The 26886-nt window shown below is 45.5% G+C and overlaps 1 protein-coding gene across 1 annotated transcript in view; it reads right to left on the bottom strand.

Annotated features, from left to right (window-relative positions):
• Positions 1-1905: 1905 nt before the first annotated feature.
• The window catches only part of LOC140212144 (dual oxidase 2-like), a 124559-nt gene continuing 99578 nt past the window's right edge, over positions 1906-26886 (bottom strand). The window contains exons 29-34 of the mRNA XM_072282757.1: positions 25328-25481; positions 17081-17313; positions 13209-13367; positions 10291-10446; positions 8742-8870; positions 1906-6385 (exon numbers count right to left, since the gene is read on the bottom strand). Coding sequence (XP_072138858.1) covers positions 6263-6385; positions 8742-8870; positions 10291-10446; positions 13209-13367; positions 17081-17313; positions 25328-25481 — 954 coding nt within the window. The 3' untranslated portion in view covers positions 1906-6262. The remainder of the gene's footprint in view (positions 6386-8741; positions 8871-10290; positions 10447-13208; positions 13368-17080; positions 17314-25327; positions 25482-26886) is intronic.

The following is a 26886-nucleotide window of genomic DNA, read 5'->3' as shown; positions in this document are numbered from 1 at the left end:
TCTAGTCGGTTCCTCGACATGTTGGTTCAAAAAACCATCCCGCATACATTCCAAGAAATCCTCTTCCTCAGCACCTTTACCAATTTGGTTCACCCAATCTACATGTAGATTGAAGTCACCCATTATAACTGCTGTTCCTTTATTGCACACATTTCTAATTTCCTGTTTAATACCATCTCCGACCTCACTACTACTGTTAGGTGGCCTGTACACAACTCCCACCAGCGTCTTCTGCCCCTTAGTGTTACGCAGCTCTACCCATATCGATTCCACATCTTCCCTGCTTATGTCCTTCCTTTCTATTGCGTTAATCTCTTCTTTAACCAGCAACGCCACCCCACCTCCCCTTCCTTCATGTCTATCCCTCCTGAATATTGAATATCCCTGAACGTTGAGCTCCCATCCCTGGTCACCCTGGAGCCATGTCTCTGTGATCCCAACTATATCATAATCATTAATAACAATCTGCACCCAAGTAGTTGTTCAATTGGTCTGCCATGTCCTTGCTCCCCATAATCAATTCACCTGTTTCTGACTGTAAGGGACCTACATTTGTCTTAACCAATCTTTTTCTTTTCACATATCTATAAAAGCTTTTACAGTCTGCTTTTATGTTCCCTGCAAGCTTTCTCTCATAGTCTTTTTTCCCTTTCTTAATTAAGCCCTTTGTCCTCCTCTGCTGGACGCTGAATTTCTCCCACTCCTCAGGTGTGCCGCTTTTTCTGGCTAATTTGTATGTTTCTTCTTTGGAATTGATACTATCCCTAATTTCCCTTGTCAGCCATGGGTGCACTACCTTCCCTGGTTTATTCTTTTGTCAAACTGGGATGAACAATTGTGGTAGTTCATCCATGCGATCTTTATATGCTTGCCATTGCATATCCACCGTCAACCCTTTAAGTATCATTTGCCAGTCTATCTTAGCTAATTCATGTCTCATACCTTCAAAATTACCCTTCTTTATGCTCAGAACCTTTGAAATTTAATTAATTTTGGTGTGAGACCAAGTTCCTCAGGGGAAGCTCACTCAGAAGCATGAGGTCCATGGTGAATTAGCTGTTTGGATTAATTAATTTTGAATTAACCGAGTAGCGGGCGAGGGGTCTGTTGTGCAATGGACAATTCTTGCTAGGGTCATCGTTGATTGCGGAGACTTCGGTTTTATGCACTGAGACCGGTTTATTGATGACAAAATTGTTCGAAATGGGTTTGACAGGGTTGGTGTGAGTTGTGGTGCTGCCTTGATTCATGAAGCTAGGGTCATTTCGCCTCTTTGCCTCCTTGCACACAAACCTACTAAACTACTCAAAGGGAGGGAATCGACCACCAGTCTCTTCCTTGTACTCTGAGCCAGTAGACACCCATCTTTCCTGCAGCCCAAATGGAAGTTTGTCCACAATTGGTCCAACTCCGCCTGAGGTATCCAGATACGACAGGCCAGTTAAATAGCCGTCTTCCTTAGCACCTTGAATCTCCAGGAGTAAATCTCCGAGTTCTCATAATTTAGTGCGGTCCTTGGCTGACACTCTAGGAAAATTGTCCAGCCGTTGAAATAGCGCCCTCTCAATAATTTCAGGGCCCCATGCTTTGTGTAAGGCTAGCTTGGGGTTACTGATGTACACTGAGCATATGCGTTTCACCTGTTCACTTAAATACGCCAAGAATTTATCACTATCTAAATTAACCGGTTAATAATTAACTATATTGTTAATGGTGGTGTGAATCATTTTATCAGTTAGCACTTCTGTTGAAATGTATGTGTGTTTACTCTCTGCATTTATAATCACTGACTCCAAGACCATTTTCTCTCAGCAATGAGAGTGTTTCACCAACAACTTAAATTTCACTTTGGAAAGAAACGTCCATTCGATGGATAAAAGAAGCATTGGTGACAAATCTACAGCACACTATTTTATTTCCTTCACATCTTAACAATCAGAGACATCCACTAACACTATCATTGAACTACGCTATACACTTGGTATTCCGGACGACGCGCTGGATTTTGCTGTTGAGGTAATCGTAGGTGATCAGGCTCTACCACACACCGCGTACTGTGGGTGCTCGACTGGCAAGGCGAGTAGGCAATTTGTGACCCCTTCCACCATGTACACCATGCCTCTGTGTGCATCAGACTCATGAATTCAAGGAACAGTACCACACAGCTGCAGACCCTTTGGCCCACAATATCTGTGCTGGCCCATCTCTTTATTTTCAATAATTCCCAAGGACGCCTGTAAGGATGTTACACACTTTTTCAAAAAGGCTCCCAGGACCATCCTTGAATTTTCTTTGCACCTTGTAGCCTCTTGCCAGCAATGTGGCTCAGTGCAGGGGGGGTGGGGCTGGCCTGTGACAGAACACTGACATTGGTTCTCTCATGCTGAAGAGATTTGCTGGGATCATGTTGATGACACCTCTCCAATGCTTTGGGTTAGAGTTTGGGTTGGCTGCAAACAAGCAGGGGATATTTGAATGGAGAGGGGAATCTCAAACAAGCATTGGTCAGTGGCACCAAGATCCTTTTGCCTGCTATCCGAGAGACCTTGCTGTAGTGGGGGGGGGGGGTTTGAGTGATAGTGGGACGTCCTCTTATCAGATAGAGAAAGCTCTTCAATCAACATAGAGTCAAAGAGCAATGCAGCACAGCTACAGACCGTTTGGCACAACCATTCCGTGCGGAACACGGTGCCAACCCAGGTGAGCTCCCAGAGGACTGGCGAATAGCTAATCTTATTCCATTATTCAAGGAGGGATAATCCTGGAAACTCTGGACTGGAGAGTCGCACATCAGTGGTAGGGAAGAGACTGGAAATGTTTCTTAGGGATGAGTATTTGGAAAGCTGGTGATAATTACAGGACAGTCAGCATGGCTCTGTGCAGGACAGGCATCACCTTATTAACAACTGAGTTTCTCAAGGAGGCACTGAAGGTAATTGATGAAAGTAGAGCGTTGGGTATTGTCGCACAGACTTTAGTAAGATGTGAGAGCAAGTCCCTCAGGGGAAGCTCACTCAGAAGCATGAGGTCCATGGTGAATTGGCTGCTTGGATTCTCGGTTGTCTTGCCCATGGAAGACAGGGGTTGGACATCGATGGGATTTTGTCAGGTTTCATGTTCAGACCCAGGTACAGGAAAACATGGACACTCGGAAAGACCGAGTTAAACAGATAAACAAAATCAAACCATGAATAATACAAGGACACAGAGAACAGAAAACTGCAAGCAAAGATCATCATTGACTGAGAACTGAGGGGACAGCATTGCTCCTTCAAATACATCTCAGGGCATGAAACAATTCATGTCCTGCTAACTTACCCCAAACAATCAGACAGAACAATAAACCCAAAAAAGTCAAACAAGAGTACAAGTTAATGAGGGCCCATTGACGGGTGAACCATCTAAATGTAAATTGTACAAAGACATTAGAACAACATCTGCAAAAAAAAACCGGAAGCTGTTAAATTTAACATCTGTAAGATCATGGCGAGCGTATATGGAAAACAAAACCAGCAACGGCCCAAAGCAAAACAATCATTAATTATCTAATCAAGAAATAAAAGCAATGAAACTATAAAGAAAATAACCCTCAGAAACCACGATTAATGCCCTGAGATTGTGACAGATTTACTCTGGATGGAGGTCCATAACCAGTGGGGATTCATACTGGGACTTCTGTTGTTGTGACATATATATAATTGACCTGTATCTGTGTGAAAACATGGATAGGTAAGTTACTAAGTTCACAGATGATATGAAGAGCTGTGATGAGATGAAGTGTAGTGTTGTGGATAGCATAGAAGACTGACGAATGATCGAGCAGGATATAGGTCAGTTACAGATAGAGGCAGAGCAAAGGCAGATGAAATTTAACCCAGCCAAATACTAAGTTGTGAAGAAGCCAATTTGCATGCTTTCCTCTATTAATCGAGCAATTAAGTTCAAGAGTCTGGACATTATGTTGCAGCTTTATAAAACTCTAGTTTGGTCTCATAAAGAATATTACATTCATTTCTGGTCACCCCATATAAGGAAGGATGTGGAATCTTTGGAGAGGTAGTGTAATGGTCAGCGCAACACATTATAGTACCAGTGACCTGGGTTCAATCCCCACTGCCGCCTGTAAGGAGTTTGTACGTTCTCCCTGTGACTGCGTGGGTTTCCTCCAGGTGCTCCGGTCTCCTCCCACAGTCCAAAGACGTACTGGCTGGTGGGCTAATTGGTCATTGTAAATTGTCTGTGAAATTGGGTGTTGCTATGCGGAGTGGCTCAAAGTGCCAGGACGGCCTACTCTGCACTGTATCTCAATAAATAGCCTTACCAGGGTGCTGCCTGGATTAGAAGGCATGTGCAATATAGAGAGTCCAGACAAACATGGGTTGTTTTCTCTGGAGGGGCAGAGGGTGCTGGAAGACCTGATAGACGTTCGTAAGATGACGAGAGACTGTCGGTATTGTTTTTCTAGGGTCGACATGCCTGATACCAGAGGGAATGCATTTAAAACGAGGGGGTAAGTTCAAAGGAGAAGTGTGGGCCAAGTGTATTTTTTTTTCACGCGGAGTGGTTGGTGTCTGGAGAAGTGCTGGAAGCAAGCACGACAGGTGTTTGCACATAGACACACGAATGTGCAGGGATAGGACTTTGTGTAGGCAGAGGGATTAGTTTAGTTGGCCATATGATTACTAGATAATTAGTTTGGCAAAACATTGTGCAGTGAACTAACTAAATAAGTAATCAAATGTCCAGGGCCTGTTCCTGCGCTGCATTGTTTTGTGTTCTGTGTTCTAATTTCCTGTGTTTGGCCTATGTTGCTCTAACTCCCTCCTCTGCAAGTACCTCTCTAAGTTCTTAAAAGCCTCTAATGCTTCTGCCTTACCCACTTCCTCTGGCATTTCACTCAATGTGTTCACTGTGTGATGGAGTTGCCCCTCTGGTCACTTGTAAATGTTTCCTGTCTCACCCTAAACCTTTCCCCTCCCCCTAGCCTTGGTTGCCCTACCTTGAGGAAAATACTGTTACCATCCACCCTATTTATGCTTCTGATAATAACTAGTGTAAAGTTGCCCCTCATTCTCACTCATTCCAAGGAATAAAGACTTAGCCATGCCAGCTTCCCCCTGTGACTCATACCTTCTGCGGGCCAATTCCACTGTCAATGGAAGAGGGCATGAAGTAGCTAAGAGAAAGCTTTGAAACTATCAGTGTGTACAAGAGATCAAAAACACCTGCCAGCTTATATTCCTTCCCCTCTCTCACCTACTTATTCTAGCTTCTGACCTCTTCTTTACAGTCCCGAAGAAGGGTCTCTGCTCAAGACATCAGCTATTTGTTCCCCTCTATAAATGCTGCTTAACTCACTTTTTGTGTGTAACAAAAACCCATTCCAAAGTCACACGCACAAAACATTGGAGGAACTCTGCAGGTCAGGCAGCATCTTCAGGAATAAACAGTCGATGCTTTGGGCTGAGACCCTTCATCAGGACCAGAAAGGAAGGGCAAAGAAGCCCAAATAAGAAGGTGAGGGGAGGAGGAGAAATACAAGATGGCAGTTGAGACCAGTCTAGGGGGAAGGTGGGTGGGTTGGGATGGGGGAATGAAGTGAGAAGCTGGGAGGTGATAGGTGGAAGGGGTAAAGGGCTGAAGAAGGAATCTGACGGGAGAGGAGAGTGGACCATGACAGAAGGGGAAGGAGGAAGGGCACCAGAGGGAGGTGATAGGCAAGTGAGGAGAAAAGAAGTCACTTTAATTCTCTGTCTATTTCCTACCTCTTTGTGAGCGTGAGGATCTCATCTTTCACAAGGACCAAACGTCAGAATTTTCCCTGCAATTCCCACCTTTATACCCTATTTGGAAACATTGGAAGGAGGATGTCTCATCACTCCTCCCGACTCATTCTTTCACCAGATTATGGATCACCTACATGACTATTGACTTGACCCAACCAACATAACCCCTTCCCTGTAAAACCTATACGGGCCTTAATATTGATCACTTCAAACAATGAATCCCCATTATTACCTCTAGACTAGATTAAAGATTATTTTTCTGCTCCCTCTTGTCACAAAGTTGTAATGAGAGTGGTGCAGTTAGTGGGTCATATCCTACAACAACAGTACTTTTGTGGAACCCATGACTAAGAGACAGGTTGAGTGGAAGTGAAATATGATGGAGAAAATAGCCATAACCATACAATTAACAATTTTTGCAAGGTATACTGTGGTCTTTCTTCATGTTGTTTGCCCTTAGGCAGAGGGCAGTTCATTCAGAAGTTCTCATAGTGATGTACAAAGTGAGCCTGGTCCCGTTTGTTGATCTGTTGGCAAGCTTTCTCCACGTTTTTGGTCAGTCCTGGTGGCCCACAGCTGAAAACTCCAATTTTACCCACCTGTTAACAAAGTTATAGAGTCAAGTCTTTACTTTTTTCATCTGTAGCCTCCCACCTTCTTACTTCATTCCTCTTCCCCCTCACTTGCTCTCACCTATTTAGCTGCCCGCTTGTGCTCCTCGATCTTCCCACTATCTCTCCTGGCACCCCCACCGCCTTATCCTGGCTTCTTCCCCCTTCCTTTCCAGTTCAGATGAAGGGTCTTAGCCTGAAAATTTGACTGTTTATTTCTTTCCTCAGAAGCTGCCTGATTTGCTGAATTCCTCCAGCATTACAGAGTGTGTTGTATAAGACAGTAAGATTTAGCAGCAGAATGAGGCCAGTCAGCACATTGTGTCTGCTCCCCCATTCAATCATGACTGATTATTATTCTTTAATCAACTCCATTCTCCCGCCTTCTCCCTTGTAGTCCTTCACCATTTTACCAATCAAGAACCTATCAAGCTCTACCTGTAGTTGCTGGAGCTTAGAAGAATGAAAGGGGATCCCTCCTTTTCTTCTCTGTCTTGTTTCTTGGCAGTTGACACCCAGCTTAATGGTGTATTACTGCCACCTTCTGCTCCAGAGTGTATGACAGACCTCCATTCTAAATCCCTTCACCCAATCACACACATACACACACACACATACCCTAACCTACACTTTATCCGCCCACCTTTGGCCACCCTAGTACCCTATTCCTGCTTATCCGTCATATCCTATAAAATCCAAAAGCCCTCCGGAGTTAATGGAGGTGGCAGTTTGACAGATTACAGAAAACCTCATTATTAAAATAAAACATGATAACAGAAGGGGGATCCCATTGAATATTGAAAGGCACAGATAGGGTGGGTGTGGAGAGGATGCTTCCTATAGTGGGGGAGTCTAGGACCAGAGGGCACAGTTTCAGCTTCTTGTAGTCTTTGACACCCTTACTAATCAGAAACCTATCAACTCCACTTTAAATATACCAAATGACTTGGGCTCCACAGCCATCTGTGACAATGAATACCACAGATTCACCACCCTCTGGCTAAATAAATTCCTCCTCATCTCAGGTTTAAAGGAGTGTCCCTTTATTCTGAGGCAGCACCCTCAGATCCTAAACCCTCTTACTAATGGAAGCATCTTTCCCACGTCAACTCTATCCAGGCCTTTCTGTTTCCGGTAGGTTTCAATTGGATCACACCTCATCTTTCTGAACTCCATCAAGTACAGGCCTGCAGCCATCAAATGCTCCTCAAGCATTAAGCCTTTCACTCACAGGATCATCCTTGTAGACCTCCTCTGGACCTTCTCCAGGGCCAGCAGATCTTTCCTTAGATATAGTGACAAAAATTGCCAACGATATTCTAAATGCTGCCTAACCAATGCTTTTAAAGCCTCTGCAGTACATTCTATGCTCTAGTCCTCTTGAAGCTAATACTAACATTAAATATGCCTTCCTCACTACCAAGTCAATCTGAAGGGAATCCTGCACAAAAATACCAAGTCCTTTTGCAATATTTGATGTGATAGCAGGCCCTTTGGCCCATCAACACTATTCTGACCATCAATCATTTACGCAAATTCATTCTCACAGGTTCCATACGCATATATTTCTATAATATATTGTATATATTATGTATTGCACTGTGCTGGTACTGCAAAACAACACTTCATGAAAAATGTTGGTGATAAAAAACCTAATCCTGATGCTGATTAATAATGTTTCTGATTTTGACGTCTGAGAGAGGTTATGCCTGCAGTGTCCACTCCAGACACCTCAGCACAATGTCTGGTCCGGTGATCCAACAGGAATTCTGCAGGTTCAGAGCTGCCATTTCTTGGGGTAAGATCACTTGCTCCCGCAGACTGAGTGTGAAATATCTCACGGCACAGAATGGCTCTCAGAATCCCAGGCCATTCATCCATCTCCACTCTCCGGCCAGTCAGAAGATACAAAAACTCGAAAGAATTAATCAACAGGATGAAGGACAACTTCTATCCCGCTGTTATTAGACTCTTGAACAGAATTCCAGACAGGAATTTTTGCCCCCCCCCACTCCAATCCACCTCATCTTGGCTGTGGCACATGGTTTACCTGTTCTGCACTTTCTCTGTAACTGCTGCACTCTAATCTGCATTTGGTTTTCTTTAACTACCTTGATGTATCTCTCTGCCTGGTTTGCATACAAACAAAACATACTCTCTTTATCTCAGTACATGTGACAATAATAATCAGTTCTAATTCCAATCTGGTTAATCAATGAACCTGAACTCCTATCCCCTTGTAGCCCAGTCTACTGCTTATGAAGTCCATGATAACATCAATGTCCTGCTACCTGTACCCCTGAAGAGCCCCCGCTTTTCTCCCCCGTGAAAAGCGTAGACTCACCTCTGGGTGAACCTCCTGCAGTGAGTTAAAGAAAGGGACAAACTGGGGCCGCCCGAAATGTGTGATGGAGCGAAGCCCAGTGAAGAGGCTTCGGTTCGACACCTTCTGAAAGTGACGCTCACAGATGTACTGAGGAGGAAGAGAAATACGTCACAAAGTCATTTCTTGCAAATTGATTACCTAGCAACCTGTAATGCCAGAAACTGGTACACAGGGACCTGTAATGCCAGAAACTGGTACACAGGGACCTGTAACACCAGGAGCTGGTACACGGGGACCTGTAACACCAGGGGCTGGTACACGGGGACCTGTAACACCAGGGGCTGGTACACGGGGACCTGTAACACCAGGAGCTGGTACACGGGGACCTGTAACACCAGGGGCTGGTTCACGGGGACCTGTAACACCAGGGACTGGTTCACGGGGACCTGTAACACCAGGGGCTGGTACACGGGGACCTGTAACACCAGGGGCTGGTACACGGGGACCTGTAACACCAGGGGCTGGTACACGGGGACCTGTAACACCAGGGGCTGGTACACCGGGACCTGTAACACCAGGGGCTGGTACACGGGGACCTGTAACACCAGGGGCTGGTACACGGGGACCTGTAACACCAGGGGCTGGTACACGGGGACCTGTAACACCAGGGGCTGGTACACGGGGACCTGTAACACCAGGGGCTGGTACACCGGGACCTGTAACACCAGGGGCTGGTACTCCAGGACCTGTAACACCAGGGGCTGGTACACGGGGACCTGTAACACCAGGGGCTGGTACACGGGGACCTGTAACACCAGGGGCTGGTACACGGGGACCTGTAACGTCAGGGGCCGGTACACGGGGACCTGTAACGTCAGGGGCCGGTACACGGGGACCTGTAACGTCAGGGGCCGGTACACGGGGACCTGTAACGTCAGGGGCCGGTACACGGGGACCTGTAACACCAGGGGCCGGTACACGGGGACCTGTAACGTCAGGGGCCGGTACACGGGGACCTGTAACGTCAGGGGCCGGTACACGGGGACCTGTAACGTCAGGGGCCGGTACACGGGGACCTGTAACGTCAGGGGCCGGTACACGGGGACCTGTAACACCAGGGGCTGGTTCACGGGGACCTGTAACACCAGGAGCTGGTACACGGGGACCTGTAACACCAGGGGCTGGTACACGGGGACCTGTAACATCAGGGGCTGGTACACGGGGACCTGTAACATCAGGGGAAGGTACACTGGGGCTTGTAGCACTAAGGGCTGGTACATGGGGACCTCTGATGCCAGGAGATGGCATAGTATGTGATTTCCTTTGACACCAGGAGCTGGAAGATGATGGGCTAGTACAGAAGAATGCCGGGGAAAGTACAAGGAAGGCTGATGTTCCTCTGATGTCCCACCACTTTACTGAGACATTGCAGTTTCTCCCTTCTACAGTGCGATGGAAAGGAATGCTGTGCAAATACTGAGATCGTTCCTTGACCCCGAGCACCAACAACATTTCCTCAATTTTCAGTCAGCAGGTGGCACAGGGAAAGAAATGCACAGAAACTTACCAGCATGGTGGTCCTGAGGTCGAACTTCTCGGCCAGCTGGGTAATGTAGATGTGGACGGACACAAGGTCGTTCTTATCGTTCTCCTCCACCTCGCGAATGATGTCTGCCATCCACTCAAACTGCCGCTGAGTCCGCGTCACCCAGATAAAGTACACCTAGTGAGGGAGGGATTAACACACTTCACCACATGGACAACTGGGACGAGGGGAATTTCAGAAGCAAGTGTCTTCACCAAAGACGAGCGAGCTCACTGCCAGGGGCTGGCTGAGTGAATCCTACAGATACGTTCTAGGGAAAGCCAAACCACCATACAAAGGAGAAAGGTTGTCTTTTATTGATGAGAGGCCCCTGGAGAAGTCAATGGTCCAATGTCTATGAATCTGAGTCCACTGGAGGCTGGAGGCTGAAGATGGCCTGTGGTGGGGTTGGAGGTCGGTGTATGTGCATGGGTGAGTGGGTGGGAGGGAGGAATGGAGCTCGTTGTCTTGTTGTTTTGTCACTTGTTCTCTTCTGTGCTGTGCTGCCAAGCATGGTGGGCATGCTAGGCTGGTGTTGGAGCCACTTGTGGGCTGCCCCCAGCGCAGGCTTAAATGTGTTGGTTGTTAACGCAGATGAGGTATTTTACTCAAACACGAGAAAATCTGCAGATGCTGGAAATTCAAGCAACACACATAAAAATTGCTGGTGAACGCAGCAGGCCAGGCAACATCAGTAGGAAGAGGTACAGTTGACATTTTGGGCCGAGACCCTTCGTCAGGACTAACTGAAAGAAGAGATAGTAAGAGATTTGAAAGTGGGAGGGGGAGGGGGAGATCCAAAATGATAGGAGGGGGAGGGATGGAGCCAAGAGCTGGACAGTTGATTGGCAAAAGGGATATGAGAGGATCATGGGACAGGAGGCCTAAGGAGAAAGAAAGGGGGAGGGGAGCCCAGAGGATGGGCAAGGAGTTATAGTGAGAGGAACAGAGGGATAAAAAAAGAGAGAAAAATAATAAATAAATAAATAAATAAATAAGGGACGGGTTACAAAGGGGAGGTGGGGCATTAATGGAAGTTACAGAAGTCAATGTTTATGGCATCCTCTGGGCTCCCCTCCCCCTTTCTTTCTCCCTAGGACTCCTGTCCCATGATCCTCTCCCTTCTCCAGCCTCGTATCCCTTTTGCCAATCAACTGTCCAGCTCTTGGCTCCATCCCTCCCTCTCCTGTCTTCTCCTATCATTTCGGATCTCCCCCTCCCACGTTCAAATGGCTTACTATCTCTTCTTTCAGTTAGTCCTGACGAAGGGTCTCGGCCTGAAACGTCGACTGTACCACTTCCTAGAGATGCTGCCTGGCCTGCTGCGTTCACCAGCAACTTTTATATGTGTTGCTTAAGGTATTTTACTCTGTTTTGAAGCACATGTGATTAATAGATCTGAATCCTGCGTCTTAATAGATTCAGATTCATGGAGAAATATGGCATTGAAACAGGCTAATCCAAGCACCCACCCTGCAAGCCCATGTCCTTCCATGTACCTATCGAAATCCCTCTTAAATGTTGCAATCATACCCACTGCAATCTGCATCTCATTCCAGGTACTCACTGCCCTTTGCATAAAGCAGTTTCCTGTCAGATCTCTTTCAAATTGGTCCCTTCTCATCTTGAATCTGTACCCGCCCGTACTGGACTCTCTGACTTGCTTTAAAGGGCTGAAGGCGGCGTGATTTTCTCCAGGGGAAATCTTGTCTGGCAAACCTGCTTGAGCTCTTTGAGGAAATAACAATCAGGATAGATAAAGGAGAGTCAGTGGATGTTGTTTACTTGGATTTTCAGAAGAGAATCATTGCCACATATGGCTGAGTAGGCAAAGTCATTGGGTGTATTTCAAGTGGATGTTAATAGGTTCTTGATTAGTAAAGGCATCAAAAGTTATAGGGAGAAGGCGGCAGAATGGGATTAAGAAGGATAATAAATCAGTCATGATATTGTGGCATAGCAGATTCAATGGACTCTTTCTGCTTCCAGCTCTTATGGAAGTAGATTTGATAAAGGAATGTGGACCAATGACTGAAAATTTTAACAAAACTGCAGGACTCTAGAAAAACAGAAGGAATATACAATGGGATGGGAGTAATTGTTTCCTTGTTGATCATCAGCTATACATTGTGTCTGGATTTCTATCTCACAAGTAAAATCTCTTACATATTCCAGGAGAAAAATGTTATATCTGAACTGCAATCAAGGTTTTCGTTGAACTGATAAATGCCATTTAGATTGTCACATTATGGAGGCGGTATGGCCTTGTAATGGGTGGCGCAATGCCTTACAGCGCCAGCTGTAATTTACTTATTTAGTTGTTTTTTAAAATTTAGCGATACAATGCAGAGTAGGTCTTACCAGCCCTTCAAGCCAGGCCATCCAAGCAACCTCCTGACAAACTCAATTAACCCTAACCTAATCATGGGGCAATTCACAGTGACCAATTAATCTACCTGGTATGTCTTTGGACTGTGAGAGGAAACCAGAGGACCTGGAGAAGACCCACGCACTGTACGGGCAGGACGTACAGAGACTCCTTACAAGATGGCACCAGAGTTGAACACCCAACTCTGGAATGCTCTGAGCTGTAATCGTGTTGCTTAAGATCAGGGTTCAAGTCCCACCGCAGTCTGTAAGGAGTTTGTACATTCTGTCTACGACCGCGTGGGGTTTCTCCGAGTGCTTCAGTTTCCTCCCAAATTCCAAAGATGTACAGGTTAGGATGAGTGAATTCTGGGCAAGCTATGTGGATGCTAGAAGTGTAGCCGCACTTGCAGGCTTCCCAGCACAATCATCGCTGAGTTGATGCAACTAATGGAGCTAATAAATAATAAAGTGAATTAGCTGATAAGAGATTAGTTTTATTTGTCATGTGTACATCAAAGCTGTATATTTACCTTCTTACAGATAATCTTGTTAAAGATTGATGACTTGAAGACGAGGTCTTTGAGAATTGATGAAAATGGTGTTACACCAATACCGCCCCCAACCAGGACTGACACCTCATATTGGTTCCACTCCTGGTGTCCTTCCCCAAAAGGCCCATCCAGATAAATCTGTGGGAGAAGGCAAGGTCAGGTTTGCTGTGAGTCATTTTGCTTTTATTTATTTTCCTTATAGGTGTTTGAAGGAGAAACAATTTCAAACTGGGGCAATGATTCAATTGTAGTTATCAAAAATAATGTCCTCTCAGTGGCCACTTTATTAGGTACACCTGTACACCTGCTCATTGATGCAAATATCTAATCAGCCAATCATGTGGCAGCAACTCAATGCATAAAAGCATGCCGACATGGTCAAAGGTTTCTGTCGTTGCTCAGGCCAAACATCAGAATGGGGAAGAAATGTGATGTGACTGATTGTGGGTGTCAGAAGGAGTGGTTTGAGTATCTCAGAAACTGCTGATTTCCTGGGATTTTTGTACACAGGAGTCTCTAGGGATTTCACAGAATGGTGCCAAAGCATAAAAACATTCAGTCAGCGGCAGTTTGTGGGAGAAAATGCCGTGTTTATGAATGACGAAAAAAATCTGCAGATGCTGGATACTACCTTGTATTCCATCTGGGTCGCCTCCAACCTGATGGCATGAACATCAATTTCTCAAACTTCTGGTATTGTCCCACTCCTTCACCATTCCCTATTCCTATTTCCTTCTCTCATCTCATCTCCTTACCTGTCCATCACCCCGATCTGGAGCTCCTCCTCCTTCCCTTTCCTCCATCATCTTCTGCCCTCTTGTATCAGATTCCCCTTTCTCCAGCCCTCTACCTCTTTTACCAATCAACTTCCCTCCCCTCTCCCAGCTTCATCTATCACCTACCACCTTGTACTTCTTCCCCCCCCCCCAACCTTCTTACTCTGACCTCTGCTCTTTCTTTCCAGTACTGATTAGGGGTCTCGGCCCGAAACATCGAGTATTTACCCTTTTCCATAGAAAGGTCAGAGGAGAATGGCCAGGCACGTTCAAGTCGACAGGAAGGCAACAGTAGCTCAAATAACTGCACATTACAGCAATGAGGTGCAGGAGAGCATCTCTGAACGCACAACACGTCGAGCCTCAAAATGGATGGGCAACAACAGCAGAAGACCATAAGCATACACTCAGAGGCCACTTCATTAGGTACCACAAAAGGCACCTAATAAAGTCGTCATTGAGTGTATATTATAATACAAAGGGAAGGATTTTAAGGTGATTGGAGGAAATTATGGGGGGGAGGTATCTGAGGTAAATTCTTTACACAGAGTGGTGGGTATGTGGAAAGTGCTACCAGAGGTGGTGGTTAAGAGAGGTGCATCAGAACATTTAAGGAACTTAGGTAGTCACATGGATAATAGAAAGATGGAGAGCTATGTAGCAGGGAAGGGTTAGATTGATTTTAGGGTAGGTTAAAAGGCCGGCATAACGTAATGGGCTGAAGGGCCTGTACTGTGCTGTAGTGTCCTATGTACTATGATTGAAAGGGCACTTGAAGGCAACGAAAGCGCAGGGAGTTGGAGAAAGAGCCATGGACTGGGACTGAATGGCTTGCTCATACAAGCAGCAGGCATCACTCAGTGGGCAATACGCCTTCATTACTGAGTCACGATTTAGGGCAATGGGCCAGAGAGCAGTTGCATTCTGCAACTCGCTGAGCTCAGGGACAGTATGCACTTCATTTCTGGCCCCTTCACTGTCTACCAGTCATGGATGGCCCACTTCATTCAAAAGGTAGGTGAAGGATTTTTTTTCAGATTTTAACTTTATATTTGCATCTAATTAGTTTGCACATTAATCTAACCCCCCCCCCCCACTTTATACCAGTCATGGGAGAGGCACTTGGTGTAGTCCCATTTATTTAAACAGAGCTGCCAAACTTCATTCAATAGTTAAGTGAAATTTTTTTCCAAATTTTAATTTTACAATATTTGTAATCTAATTAATTTGTATGTTCGATTGTGTTAAGAGGATATGATTTTTAAAACAAGAAAACATACTTTCAGTGTCTTTATTTAAATAAACTGCAAGATGTTGAGTTCCTGGCACCAATCCCTTTGGCACACTGATGAAGGTTTGCCAGTCCCAGTGAAGGGTCTTGGCCCAAAATGTCAACTGTTTCGTCTTTTCCATAGATGCTGCCTGGCCTGCTGAGTTCCTCCAACAATAAAACAAGACATCTAAAGATATTGTATGAAATACAAGCTAATGGCTTAAGAGATAAAACTTGTTTCGTGTGTGTTCCTTTGATGCTCTGCTGGTGCCGGCTTTCCAATTCCAATATCTTAACTCCTAAGCCACCAGTTTATATTTCTTGCAATAAACTTTGATGTTTTGTTTTACTAAACACCTTCCGGAACTTCAAGTCTAGTTTCCCCTTTGTCTATGGCACATATAACTTCTACAAACTGCATGTAATGATAGGATAACTGTAGACTTGAATCATAGTTTTTGCTCATTTGCAGGATGTGGGGATTGCCCAACAGTTATTGTCTGTCATGGAGACAAAAGAGACTGCAAATGCTGGAATCTGAAGCAACAAACAAAATGCAGGAGGAGCTCAGTGGGTCAGCCAGCATCTGTGGAGGGAAATGGACAGTTAACGTTTCCGTTTGAGACCCTTCATCTGGATTGAAAGATAGAGGGGAGATGGCACCTCCTCCTCCTCCTAGCGGGGAGCAAAGAGGTGACGGGAAGGTGTGCAAGAGCTGGCAGGTGATAGGTGGATCCAGGTGAGGAAGGGATAGGGCTGATGGAGCAGAGACAAGTGGCAATAGTGACAGAGGCTGGGAGGTGATAGGTGGAGGTAACAAAGGGGCTACAGATGATTGAATCTGATAGGAGAGGAAGAAGGAGCATGGAACCAAATGAGTGAGGTAGGGAGGGCAGATGGGAATAGTGGGGGAAGAGATCAAATGGGAAGAGTGTTTGGGTGATGGACAGATGGAGGACAGAAAAACATTCATGGGGGCAGTGTGTAAGAAGAAATAGGTTGATCAGGAGGAGAGGGTGGGGTGCAGGTTACCTGAAACTGGAGAATTCAGTATTGGGTTGTAGACCACCAGCATGCAGTATGAGGTGTTGTCCCTCTAATTTGTACTTAACCTCCCCCTGGCAGCGCAGGAGGCTGAAAGCTGACAGGTTGGTGTGAAAATAGGGAGGGGAGATAAATTAGCTGGAAACTAAGAGCTCGTGATGGTCATGGTGGATAGAGTACAGATGCTCAGTAAACCGTCACTTTAATGTAGTTGGCCTTAAACCCAGAGGCTTACTAAATCATTTTAGAATACAAGGTGTGGGATTATATATGCACCACAAGAGGCTGAAGATTTCCTTCCCTAATGAACAGCTCCTCCATAGCCTTGTTGTGGTTTGGAGGCTTGCATCCATGACCTGGAGAGCCATGTTGGCTGGAGTCAGGACATTGTGCTTTGTCTCTTGATAGGGTCACCCATGCCAAACAGGTCAAAGGGTATAGTCCAGACTAAGAGTGGTCCACCGGTCCTCCAGGTTCGGAGGTTCAGCTCAGGTTCACAACCTTTAACTGTTCCGGAAACAGCAACGAAGAATCCTCCTACGTGGTCAAGGACCCTCATTGCTGCCCTAAATGCCAGTGACATAACAGGCAACAAGTAAGAACAGCTGGGATATACTGCAATGACATGGTAAGCTCACGTACACCTTTGTGGATTTGGATTTGTTCGTACAATTTAATTTTCACCGTCGTCACACCAGTTTTGGAGCCAATCCGCCCTGTCAGTGTACATCCAGCTTGGACTCTGATACCATTAGTACCTTTGGGTTGCCGCCGAGCCGCTCTACGTTCTCTGGCGAGTAGGTTTCTCGTAACCTTGTCGTCCATGGTCCCACTGCCCTGATGTGGAGACTGAGGGTGTCCTCATTTGGCGCAGACGTCAAGGTGAAGGGGTGGTACTCATCCGTCCCCAGTGACAGGCATGCAATGCGTACCCATTGGCCTGATTTGTAATCAAAGTCCTGAGGCCGCTTGAATTCGAGATGAGTCACACCTACAACCCAAGCAAAAAAACAGGAAAAGCTGAATGCCAGTCACATTTGAGATCTTGGATAAATTGGAGGAAGGCCAATTTTGATGGTATTAAAAATGATCTGGCAAGTGTGGATTGGGACAGGCTGTTTGCTGGCAAAGGTGCACTTGGAAAGTGAGAGGATTTCAAAAGCAAGATTTCGAGAGCACAAAGCTTGGATGTGCCTGTCAGAATAAAAGGTAAAGTTAACAAATGTAGGGAACCTTAGTTTTTAAGAGATATTGAACTCTTGGTTAAGAGAAAAAAAGGAGGTGCCTAGCAGGTATAGGCAAGCAGGAAAAATGAGGTGCATATGGAGAACAAGAAATGTAAGAGAACACTTAAAGAAATCAGGAAAGCTGAAAGAAGGCATGAAATTGCTCTGGAGGACAAGGTGAATGAGAATCCTAAGGGATGCTACAGATATGTTAAGAGCAAAAGGACAAAATTGGTCCTCTGGAAGACCAGGATGCCAGTCCATGTGTGGAACCAAAACATGGGGGAGATCTTAAGTGAATTCTTTGCATCTGAATTTACTCAGGAGATGGATACAGAGTCTATAGAAGTGAGGCAAAGCGGCATCAACTTCATGGACCCTCTACAGATTACAGAGGAGGAGGTGTTTTCTACCCTGAGGCAAATAAGGTTGGATAAATCCCCAGGGCCTGACAAGGTATTCCCTTGGAATCTACAGGAGACAAGTGCAGAAATTGCTGGTGCCCTAGCAGATATATTTAAAATATCCTTAGCGATAGCAGAGGTACCAGAGGATTGGAGGATAGGCAATGTTCCACTGTTTAAAAAAGGCTCTAAACAGAAACCAGGAAGTTATACGCCGGCAAGCCTGACAGTTGTCCACAATAACTTTAGTAAGGCATATGACAAGGTCCCACATCGGAGGTTAGTCAAGAAGGTTCAGCCGCTCAGCATTCAGGATGACGTAGTAAATTGGATCAGACATGTGCTTTGTGGGAGAAGCCAGAGAGTGGAACTAGAGGGTTGCCTCTCTAAGTGGAGGCCTGTGATTGGTGGTATGCCACAGGAATCGGTGCTGGGTCCTTTGTTGTTTGTCATCTATATCAATGATCTGGATGATAATGTGGTTAACTGGATGAGTAAATTTGCGGTTGACACCAAGATTGGGGGTGTGATGGACAGTGCGGAAGTCTGTCATGGCTTGCAGAGGCATTTGCATCAGCTGGTAAAATGGCAGATGGAATTTAATGCGGACAAGTGTGAAGTTTGGCACTTCGGTAAGTCTTACACAATAAATAGCAGGGCACTGAGGAGTGCGGTAGAACACAGGAATCTAGGAATACAAGTACATTATCCATTGAACGTGGTGTCACAGGTAGATAGGGTCCTAAAGAAAGCTTTTGGCACATTGGCCTTCATAAATCAGTGTACTGAGTACTGAAGATGAATGTTATGTTGAAGCTGTCTAAGATGTTGGAGAGGCCTAGTTTGGAGTATTGTGTGCAGTTTTGGTCACCTACCTATAGGAAAGATGTAAATAAAGTTGAAAGAATACAGAGAAAATTTACAAGGATGTTGCTGGGTCTGGAAGACCTGAGTTATAAGGAAAGATTGAATAGATTAGAACTGTATTCGTCAGCATGTAGAAGATTGAGAGAAGATTCGACAGAGATATACAAAATTATGAGGGATATAGATAGGGTAAATGCAAGCAGGCATTTTCCACTGAGGTTGGTTGGGACTACAACCAGTGGCCGTGGGTTAAGAGTGAAAGGTGTGAAGTTTAAGAGGAACATGAGGAGAAACTTCTTCACTCAGAGGGTCGTGAGATTGTGGAATGAACTGCCAGCACGAGTGGTGCATGCAAGCTCAATTTCAACATTTAAGAGAAGTTTGGATAACTATGTGGATAGTAGGGGTATGGAGGGCTCTAGTCCCGGTGCAGGTCATTGGGAAGAGGCAGTTTAAATGGTTTCCGCACAGACTAGATGGGCCAAAAGGGCCGGTTTCTGTGCTGTATTTCTCTATGTACTTCTCTTCTCTTGTAGCAGCAGAGATGTGGTTTTTGAGGAGGATGGAAAGAATATCATGGACCAAACGAATATCTAACGAGGATGTCATGAACAGAGCAAACACACAAAGAGAAATAATGTATGAGATCATGAAAAGGCAACGTAACTTCATTGGACATGTGATTAGGAAAGAAGAGTTAGAATGCACGGTAATTACAGGAAAGATTGAAGGGAAGAAAGCAAGAGGAAGACAAAGACAAATGATGATGGGGACAGCAGCCAGAGAACTGGAAATGAATACCAATGAATTGACCCACTTGACCCGAAACAGGAGTGTGTGGGCCATGGCAGTCAAAGCTCAAACTGGGCACGGCACCTGATGATGATGATGACTTCTCTATGACTATTTGACGAAATATGAATCTGTATTTTACGACATTATCAATACTTGAAGAGTAAAGATGAACTCCTGTCTCAGTCTATCTTGTCATGGCCCCTGTTCCTTTTATTTGTTTCCCTGTACTGTTCTTTATCTGTAAACTGCATAAATACTCTGATAATGAATGTACCTTGAACTATGATTAATAGGGCTGGATGTTACAATCCCTAAAGTATCTGCACTGTACTTGACTTGAGCAATTGAGATACTGCGAGACTTACTGGGTTTGATCTCCATTCGTGCCCAATAGATGTTTCCCTGGAGTTTATCCAGCAGGCGTTTGGTGCATGCTTTTGTTGTTGTTATTGTGGTCATGTCATCCATGTACGCCCTGACTGGAGGAAGACGCAATCCATTCTTCAAGCGTTTCCCTCCGACCACCCATTGTGATGCTTGGATAATGAGCTCCATTGCCATGAGTCATCTTTAAGAGCTACTTCCACTCAAGTCAAGTACAGTGCAGGTACTTTAGGGATTGTAACATCCAGCCCTATTAATCATAGTTCAAGGTACATTCATTATCAGAGTATTTATGCAGTTTACAGATAAAGAACAGTACAGGGAAACAAATAAAAGGAACAGGGGCCATGACAACCTTGAACTATGATTAATAGGGCTGGATGTTACAATCCCTAAAGTATCTGCACTGTACTTGACTTGAGCGGAAGTAGCTCTTAAAGATGACCACTAGAAGATGTTACTACCATTACGACACATCTTCAGTTGTGTACCTCCACATCACTGGGTGTTTCGGGCCTTTATCACAGGACACCCTCAGCCGAGGCAGGCCCACTACTGGCTGATCAGACCTGGGTGTGTGTGACGTGGTTAGTCTCTAGATGGTCACTTGGCAGCCCAGACAGCACCCCTTCTTCTCAGCCACAGCCAGTGACTGCTCATTTCGGCAGCATTAGCAAGTGCTTTGATTGCCTCCCTATGGGCCTGCCCTCTGACCCCTACTTCCCTCAGCAGCCGTACGGTGGAACTGGCTACAAAGCCCCTGCTCCCCACCTCGACTGGGCGCACTTTTACGTTCCAGCCTCGCTCCTCTGCTTCAACTGCAAGGTTGGCATATCGCAGCCTTTTCCACACGTAAGCCTCATCCACAGCATCTTCCCAGGGGACTGTCGGCTCAATGATAAAGACGCGCCGACAGGAGGTGGACCAAAGGACCAGGTCAGGCTGCAGGTTGGTCACTGCAATTTTAGATGGGAAGGTAAGTTTCTGGCCTAAATCGACACGCATTTCCCAGTCCCTGGCTGCACTCAGTGGGCATGAGTCGTGAGGCAAGGGGTTAGCCCCCGGTTTCTCTCCTTCCTGGATGAAGGATGGTAGTTGTGGGACCGTTGTCTGGGCATTGAGAGGCCTGGAGTTGGTGGTTACTCTCTTACACTCAAGTTCAGCTGCCAAACACCTCAGCACTTGGTTGTGTCACCAGGTGTATCTGCCTTGTGTTTGGCTGGTCTTGCTACTAACCAAGATGTGCTTGAGGGATGCCAGAACTGTGCACAGAGGACAGACTGGATCCTCTCCCAGCCAAAGATTTAGGTTTGTAGGAGAGGGCAGGACATCACATGTTGCTCTGATGATGAAGCTCAATCTGTTTGACTCCATGCTCCACAGCTTACTCCATGTGATTTTCCTCCTCGCAAAACCCTCCCACCTCATCCAGCAGCCTTGCTTGGCTTGGGATGTTGCTTTAGCACATCTGGCTGCTGCTTCTTGGTGATGCACTTCCTCCACCACCAGGTGCCGGCGTTCAGCTGTAGTAGCCTTTTGCCAGGTAGGTTTCATCACTCCAAGGCCAAAGCCTCCTCTGCCCTGTTGGACATAGCCCACTATGTCCCGGTGTCGGAGGGCGGCTTCTGCGTCCAGTACTGCTGCGGCTGTGGTCCATTTCTTCCCTGTTGCTAGAGCAGGACCAACGCCTCTTACGATTGGATCCCGAGATTTTTTGAGTGTCATTTCCAGCCTTGCTTTGGCACATTTGTATTCCTCCACCAGGCTAGAAAGTGGCAGGGAAAGGGCTCTGTTCCCGTAAAGTCCTATGCTGCTAAGGCATCTTGGTAGCCCAAGCCACTTCCTCACATGTGAGTTCACCAGCCTCTCCAGCCGATTTGCATGAGACATAGTGACCTCATAGATGGTAATTGGCCACGTAAGTCGGGGCAGCAGTCCAAACTGAAAGCACCAAAGCTTCAACCGCCCTGGGAGAGCTTTGTTGTTGATTAGCTTGAGGCCACTGGTTGTATCCTGCCTTAGTTGTTCCACCTGCCCTGTGTCTCTGAGGTCTGCATTTTACCAACGTCCGAGGCTTTTGATGGGCTTCTCCAGGGCAGTTGGTATTGGCTCAACATTGATACAAAACCTTATGTCGGTGAGCCGGCCTTTGACAATTGAGATACTGCGAGACTTACTGGGTTTGATCTCCATTCGTGCCCATTTGATGTTTCCCTGGAGTTTATCCAGCAGGCGTTTGGGGCATGCTTTTGTCGTTGTTATTGTGGTCATGTCATCCATGTACGCCCTGACTGGAGGAAGACGCAGTCCATTCTTCAAGCGTTTCCCTCCGACCACCCATTGTGATGCTCGGATAATGAGCTCCATTGCCATGATAAATGCCAGAGGAGAGATGGGACAGCCCGCCATATGCCTGTCTCAAGGTGCTTCCATATGGTGGTGTTATCTTGTGCTGTGACACAGAACTGCAGACCCTGGAAGTATGCTTTGACCAGCTTTGTGATGCCCTCTGGAAAAAGTTGAAAGCTGCCCACAGAGTCTTGTGAGGCACTGATCCAAAAGCATTGGCAAGATCTGGGAAGACCACATGCAGGTCTTTCTTTTCTTCCTTGGCAGTTTGTATCTGGTGCCAGATCACATTTGCATGTTCCAGACATCCTGGGAAACCACGTATTCCTGCTTTCTGCACTATGTGTCGACAAAGTTGTTGCTCTGCAAAAAGGCTGAGAGTCTTTGAGCCACGACACCAAAGAAGATCTTTCCTTTCACATTCAGGAGACTGATCTGGCGGAACTGACTGATCGTTGAGGAATTCTTCTCTTTGGGAATTAGTATCCCTCCCACCCTTCACCATGCCTAAGGTATGATTCTTTTCCCCAATACCACCTTCATTAGATTCCAGAGGTATTTCAGGACGCCGGGGGTGTTCTTATAGAGCCCGTATGGGACACCATTGGGCCCTGGATCTGATGCTGATCTTGCTTGTTTAACTTTACTTTCCACCTCCCTCCATGCAGAGGGCCTTACGTCCATCTGGTGCTCAGGTGGGTGGATTGGTGGCATCTCATTCGGAATGGGTGACTGGCTCATGCCTCTGGTTATCAGAGTGGGTCTTCCTCAGGTGCTCCTCCAGCTCCCTCACAGGTACTCAAAGGACCCCGCTCTTCTTGCCAAAGAGGCTTTTGATGAACTTGTAAGGCTCTCTGTAAAAGCTTGCCCTCGCCCATTCTTTCCTCTTATGTGGTTTTCTCAAGCATTCTGCTCTTTGCAGCTCTGTCAAGCGCTGCTTTATTTCTGCTGTAATACCTCGAGTCCTTTCCTTTTCCCTTCTGTGGTCTTCCTCCACTGTTTCCTCAGCTGTCTCCTTCTCTTCACCAGCCTTTCGATTTCCTGCTGTCTCCTAGACTTAGGCTGGACTGAAGGTTCCTTCTGTGTGCTCTGTTTTTTCACTCCTAATCTCTCTACCCCATAGCTGTATATGGTGTCTCCCCACTTCTCCAGTTTTCTTTCCACACTTCCCTTCATTCCTTCTAGAAGATGGACTAAGTCTGGTGAGGCCTAGTTTGGAGTATTGTGTGCAGTTTTGGTCACCTATCTACTGGAAAGATGTAAATAAAGTTGGAAGAGTTCAGTGGAAATTTACAAGGATGTCGCTGGGTCTGGAAGATATGAGTTATAAGGAAAGATTGAATAGATTAGGACTGTATTCTTCAGCATGTAGAAGATTGAGATGACATTTGATAGAGGTATACAAAATTATGAGGGATATAGATAGGGCAAATGCAAGCAGCCATTTTCCACTGAGGTTGGTTGGGACTACAACCAGTGGTCGTGGGTTAAGAGTGAAAGGTGTGAAGTTTAAGAGGAACATGAAGAGAAACGTCTTCACTCAGAGGGTCGTGAGAGTGTGGAATGAACTGCCAGCACGAGTGGTGCATGCAAGCTCAATTTCAACATTTAAGAGAAGTTTGGATAGGTACGTGGATAGTAGGGGTATGGACGGCTATGGTCTCGGTGCAGGTAATTTGAAGGAGGCAGTTTAAATGGTTTCTACACAGACTAGATGGGCCAAAAGGGCCAGTTTCTGTGCTGTACTTCTCTATGTACTTCTTTTCTCTTGTAGCAGCAGAGATGTGGTTTTTGAGGAGGATACAAAGAATATCATGGACCAAACGAATATCTAATGAGGATGTCATGAACAGAGCAAAGACTCAAAGAGAAATAATGTATGAGATCGTGAAAAGGCAATGTGACTTCATTGGACATGTGATTAGGAAAGAGGAGTTAAGAATGCATGGTAATTATGGGAAAGATTGAAGGGAAGAAAGCAAGAGGAAGACAAAGACAAATGATGATGGGGACAGCAGCCAGAGAACTGGAAATGAATACCAATGAATTGACCCACTTGACCCAAAACAGGAGTGTGTGGGCCTTGGCAGTCAAAGCTCAAACTGAGCATGGCACCTGATGATGATGATGATGATAACTCGTCTATGACTATTTGATGAAATATGAATCTGTATTTTATGACATTATTGATACTTAAAGAGTAAAGATGGACTCCTTATCTCTCAGTCTATCTTGTCATGGCCCCCGTACCTTTAATTTGTTTCCCTGTACTGCTTTTTATCTGTAAACTGCATAAATACTCTGATAATGAGTGTACCTTGAACTTTAAGTGTAACTCTACATTCTGTATTTTATTTCCTTTTGACATGTATGATTACGCAAATTATGAGCATTCACTGTATCTCAGAGTATGGAACAATAATAAACCAATTACCATCATTGCCACTTAACCCTTATAAACCATAAGACATAAGAGCAGAATCTGGCCCACTGGGTCTGCTCAAACTGATTTATTATCCCTATCAACCCTATTTTCCTGCCTTCTCCCCATAACCTTTGATATCCGTACTAACCAAAGACTCCCCACTATAGGAAACATCCTTGCCACAGCTAGGCCTTTTAATATTTGTTAGATCTCAATGATATCCCCCCCACCATTCTTCTAAACTCCAGCAAGTAAGTCCTAGAGCCATCAATCTCTGCTCATATGTTAACCCTTTCTTTCCTGGGATTATCCTTGTAAATGTACTCTGGACTTTCTTCAATGCCAACACATCCCTCGTAGAAAAGGAGCCCAAAACCGTTCACAATACTCCAAATGTGGTCTGACCAATGCCTTATAAATTCCCTGCAGTACATCGTTGCTTTTATATTCTCATCCACTCGAAATGAATGTTAACATTGCATTTGCCTTACTACCAAAGGTTCCCAAAAGCAGGAAACTGCAGGAGTAAATTCTCTGCAGTCAGCGGACAAGTACCTGAGGGCAGGAGTTCTGCCTTCACCACCGTCACGTCCTTCTTCTTTCGGCTGAGGCTGACGAGCTTGTCTCCCAGGTAGATGAGACCTGGTGCGATGAAGTACAGATAGAAGCTCTGTTGCTGGATCAGGTTCGAACTCCCGTGGATGAGAATCTGTTGTTGGGAGATGTGGTCAGTGTGAGGGGTGGGTAAGTGGAGAAGAGAATTGACCATAATATTTGAGGTATCCAATACTGGAAATACACGTGTAAGTGAAAGAGAGTCAAATACTTTTCCTTCAGGGAATAAAGGTTACTTAGGGGAAACCTATCGAATATTGAAAGGCCTAGAAAGAGTGGACGTGGAGAGGATGTTTCCTGTAGTAGGGGAGCCTAAGACCAGAGGGCATAACCTCAGAATAGGAAGATGTCCCCTTTAGAACAGAGTTGATGAGGAATTTCTTAATCCAGAGGGTAGTGAATCTGTCGAATTCATTGCCACAGATAGCTATGAGGGTCAAGTAATTGTAAAGAGGACACTGATAGGTGGTTGATTAGTAAGGGTGTCACTGGTTATGGGAAGAAGGCTGGAGAATGGGGTTGTGCAAGATAATAAATCAGCCATGATGGAATAGTGGAGCAGATTCAATGGGCTAATTGGCCTGCTCCTTTGCCTTATGGTCTTATGGAATAAAAACTATTTGCTGCTCATTGTACTCTGCCTTTAAGTAGGTGCAGTTGACTGCCACAGCTGCCTTAAGTGTATGCAGTTCACTCCGTCTCCCCCAAAGGACCCATTACTGTGCTATATCTCTAAATTAAAAAAATACTCCTTGAGGGATCAATATGTTTCTCATCACATCCTCCTCAAACCTTCCACGTTTTTAAGAACAGTATCTAAGACAAGCTTTTCACTGTTTCTCTGTTTGTGTGGTAATAATGAACCAATTACAATACATTTTGCTCAAACTCTGAATCCTGTGCAACTATCAGTATATTTTCCCTGTACCTAACCCAATGTTGATCCTATGCAGCTCAATCAAATTTCTTTTCAATCTTCTTTGCTCTGAAGGAAACTTTTCCAGGTTAATTTCATGATTGAGACTGTCCATCTCTGAAAAATTTATTACACCCTCTCTTAGATGTTCACAACCTCCCAACAGTGTGCTATGTAGAACTAGAAGCTGTACAGTACTCCATTTGTGGCCAAATCAGTCTTTTACAACTATGATCTCCTTCCTTTTATATGCTTTTATTTAATTCCACGTCTCATGTTCTTTACTCTTTCAACATGTCCTACCACTCAGAATAAGACAGAATTCTTCGGCACAGTGCAGGTCCTTTGGTCCACTATGTTGAGATGACATTTTAACCTGTTCTAACATCAATCTAGCCCTTACCTCCTATATGGCCCTCTACTTTTTAACATCCATGTGCCCAGCTTAGGGTTTGCTAAATGTCCCTAATGTATCTGCCTCTACTAACACCTCTGGCAGGGTGTTCCACACACCCACCACTCTCTGTGTAAATACCCCTGTTATCCCCCCACTATACTTTCCTCCAGTCACCCGAAAATTATG

Source organism: Mobula birostris, chromosome 18 (genome assembly GCF_030028105.1).
Source record: "Mobula birostris isolate sMobBir1 chromosome 18, sMobBir1.hap1, whole genome shotgun sequence".
NCBI classification, from domain to species: Eukaryota; Metazoa; Chordata; class Chondrichthyes; order Myliobatiformes; family Myliobatidae; genus Mobula; species Mobula birostris.
This window is presented reverse-complemented; position numbering and strand designations above follow the sequence as displayed.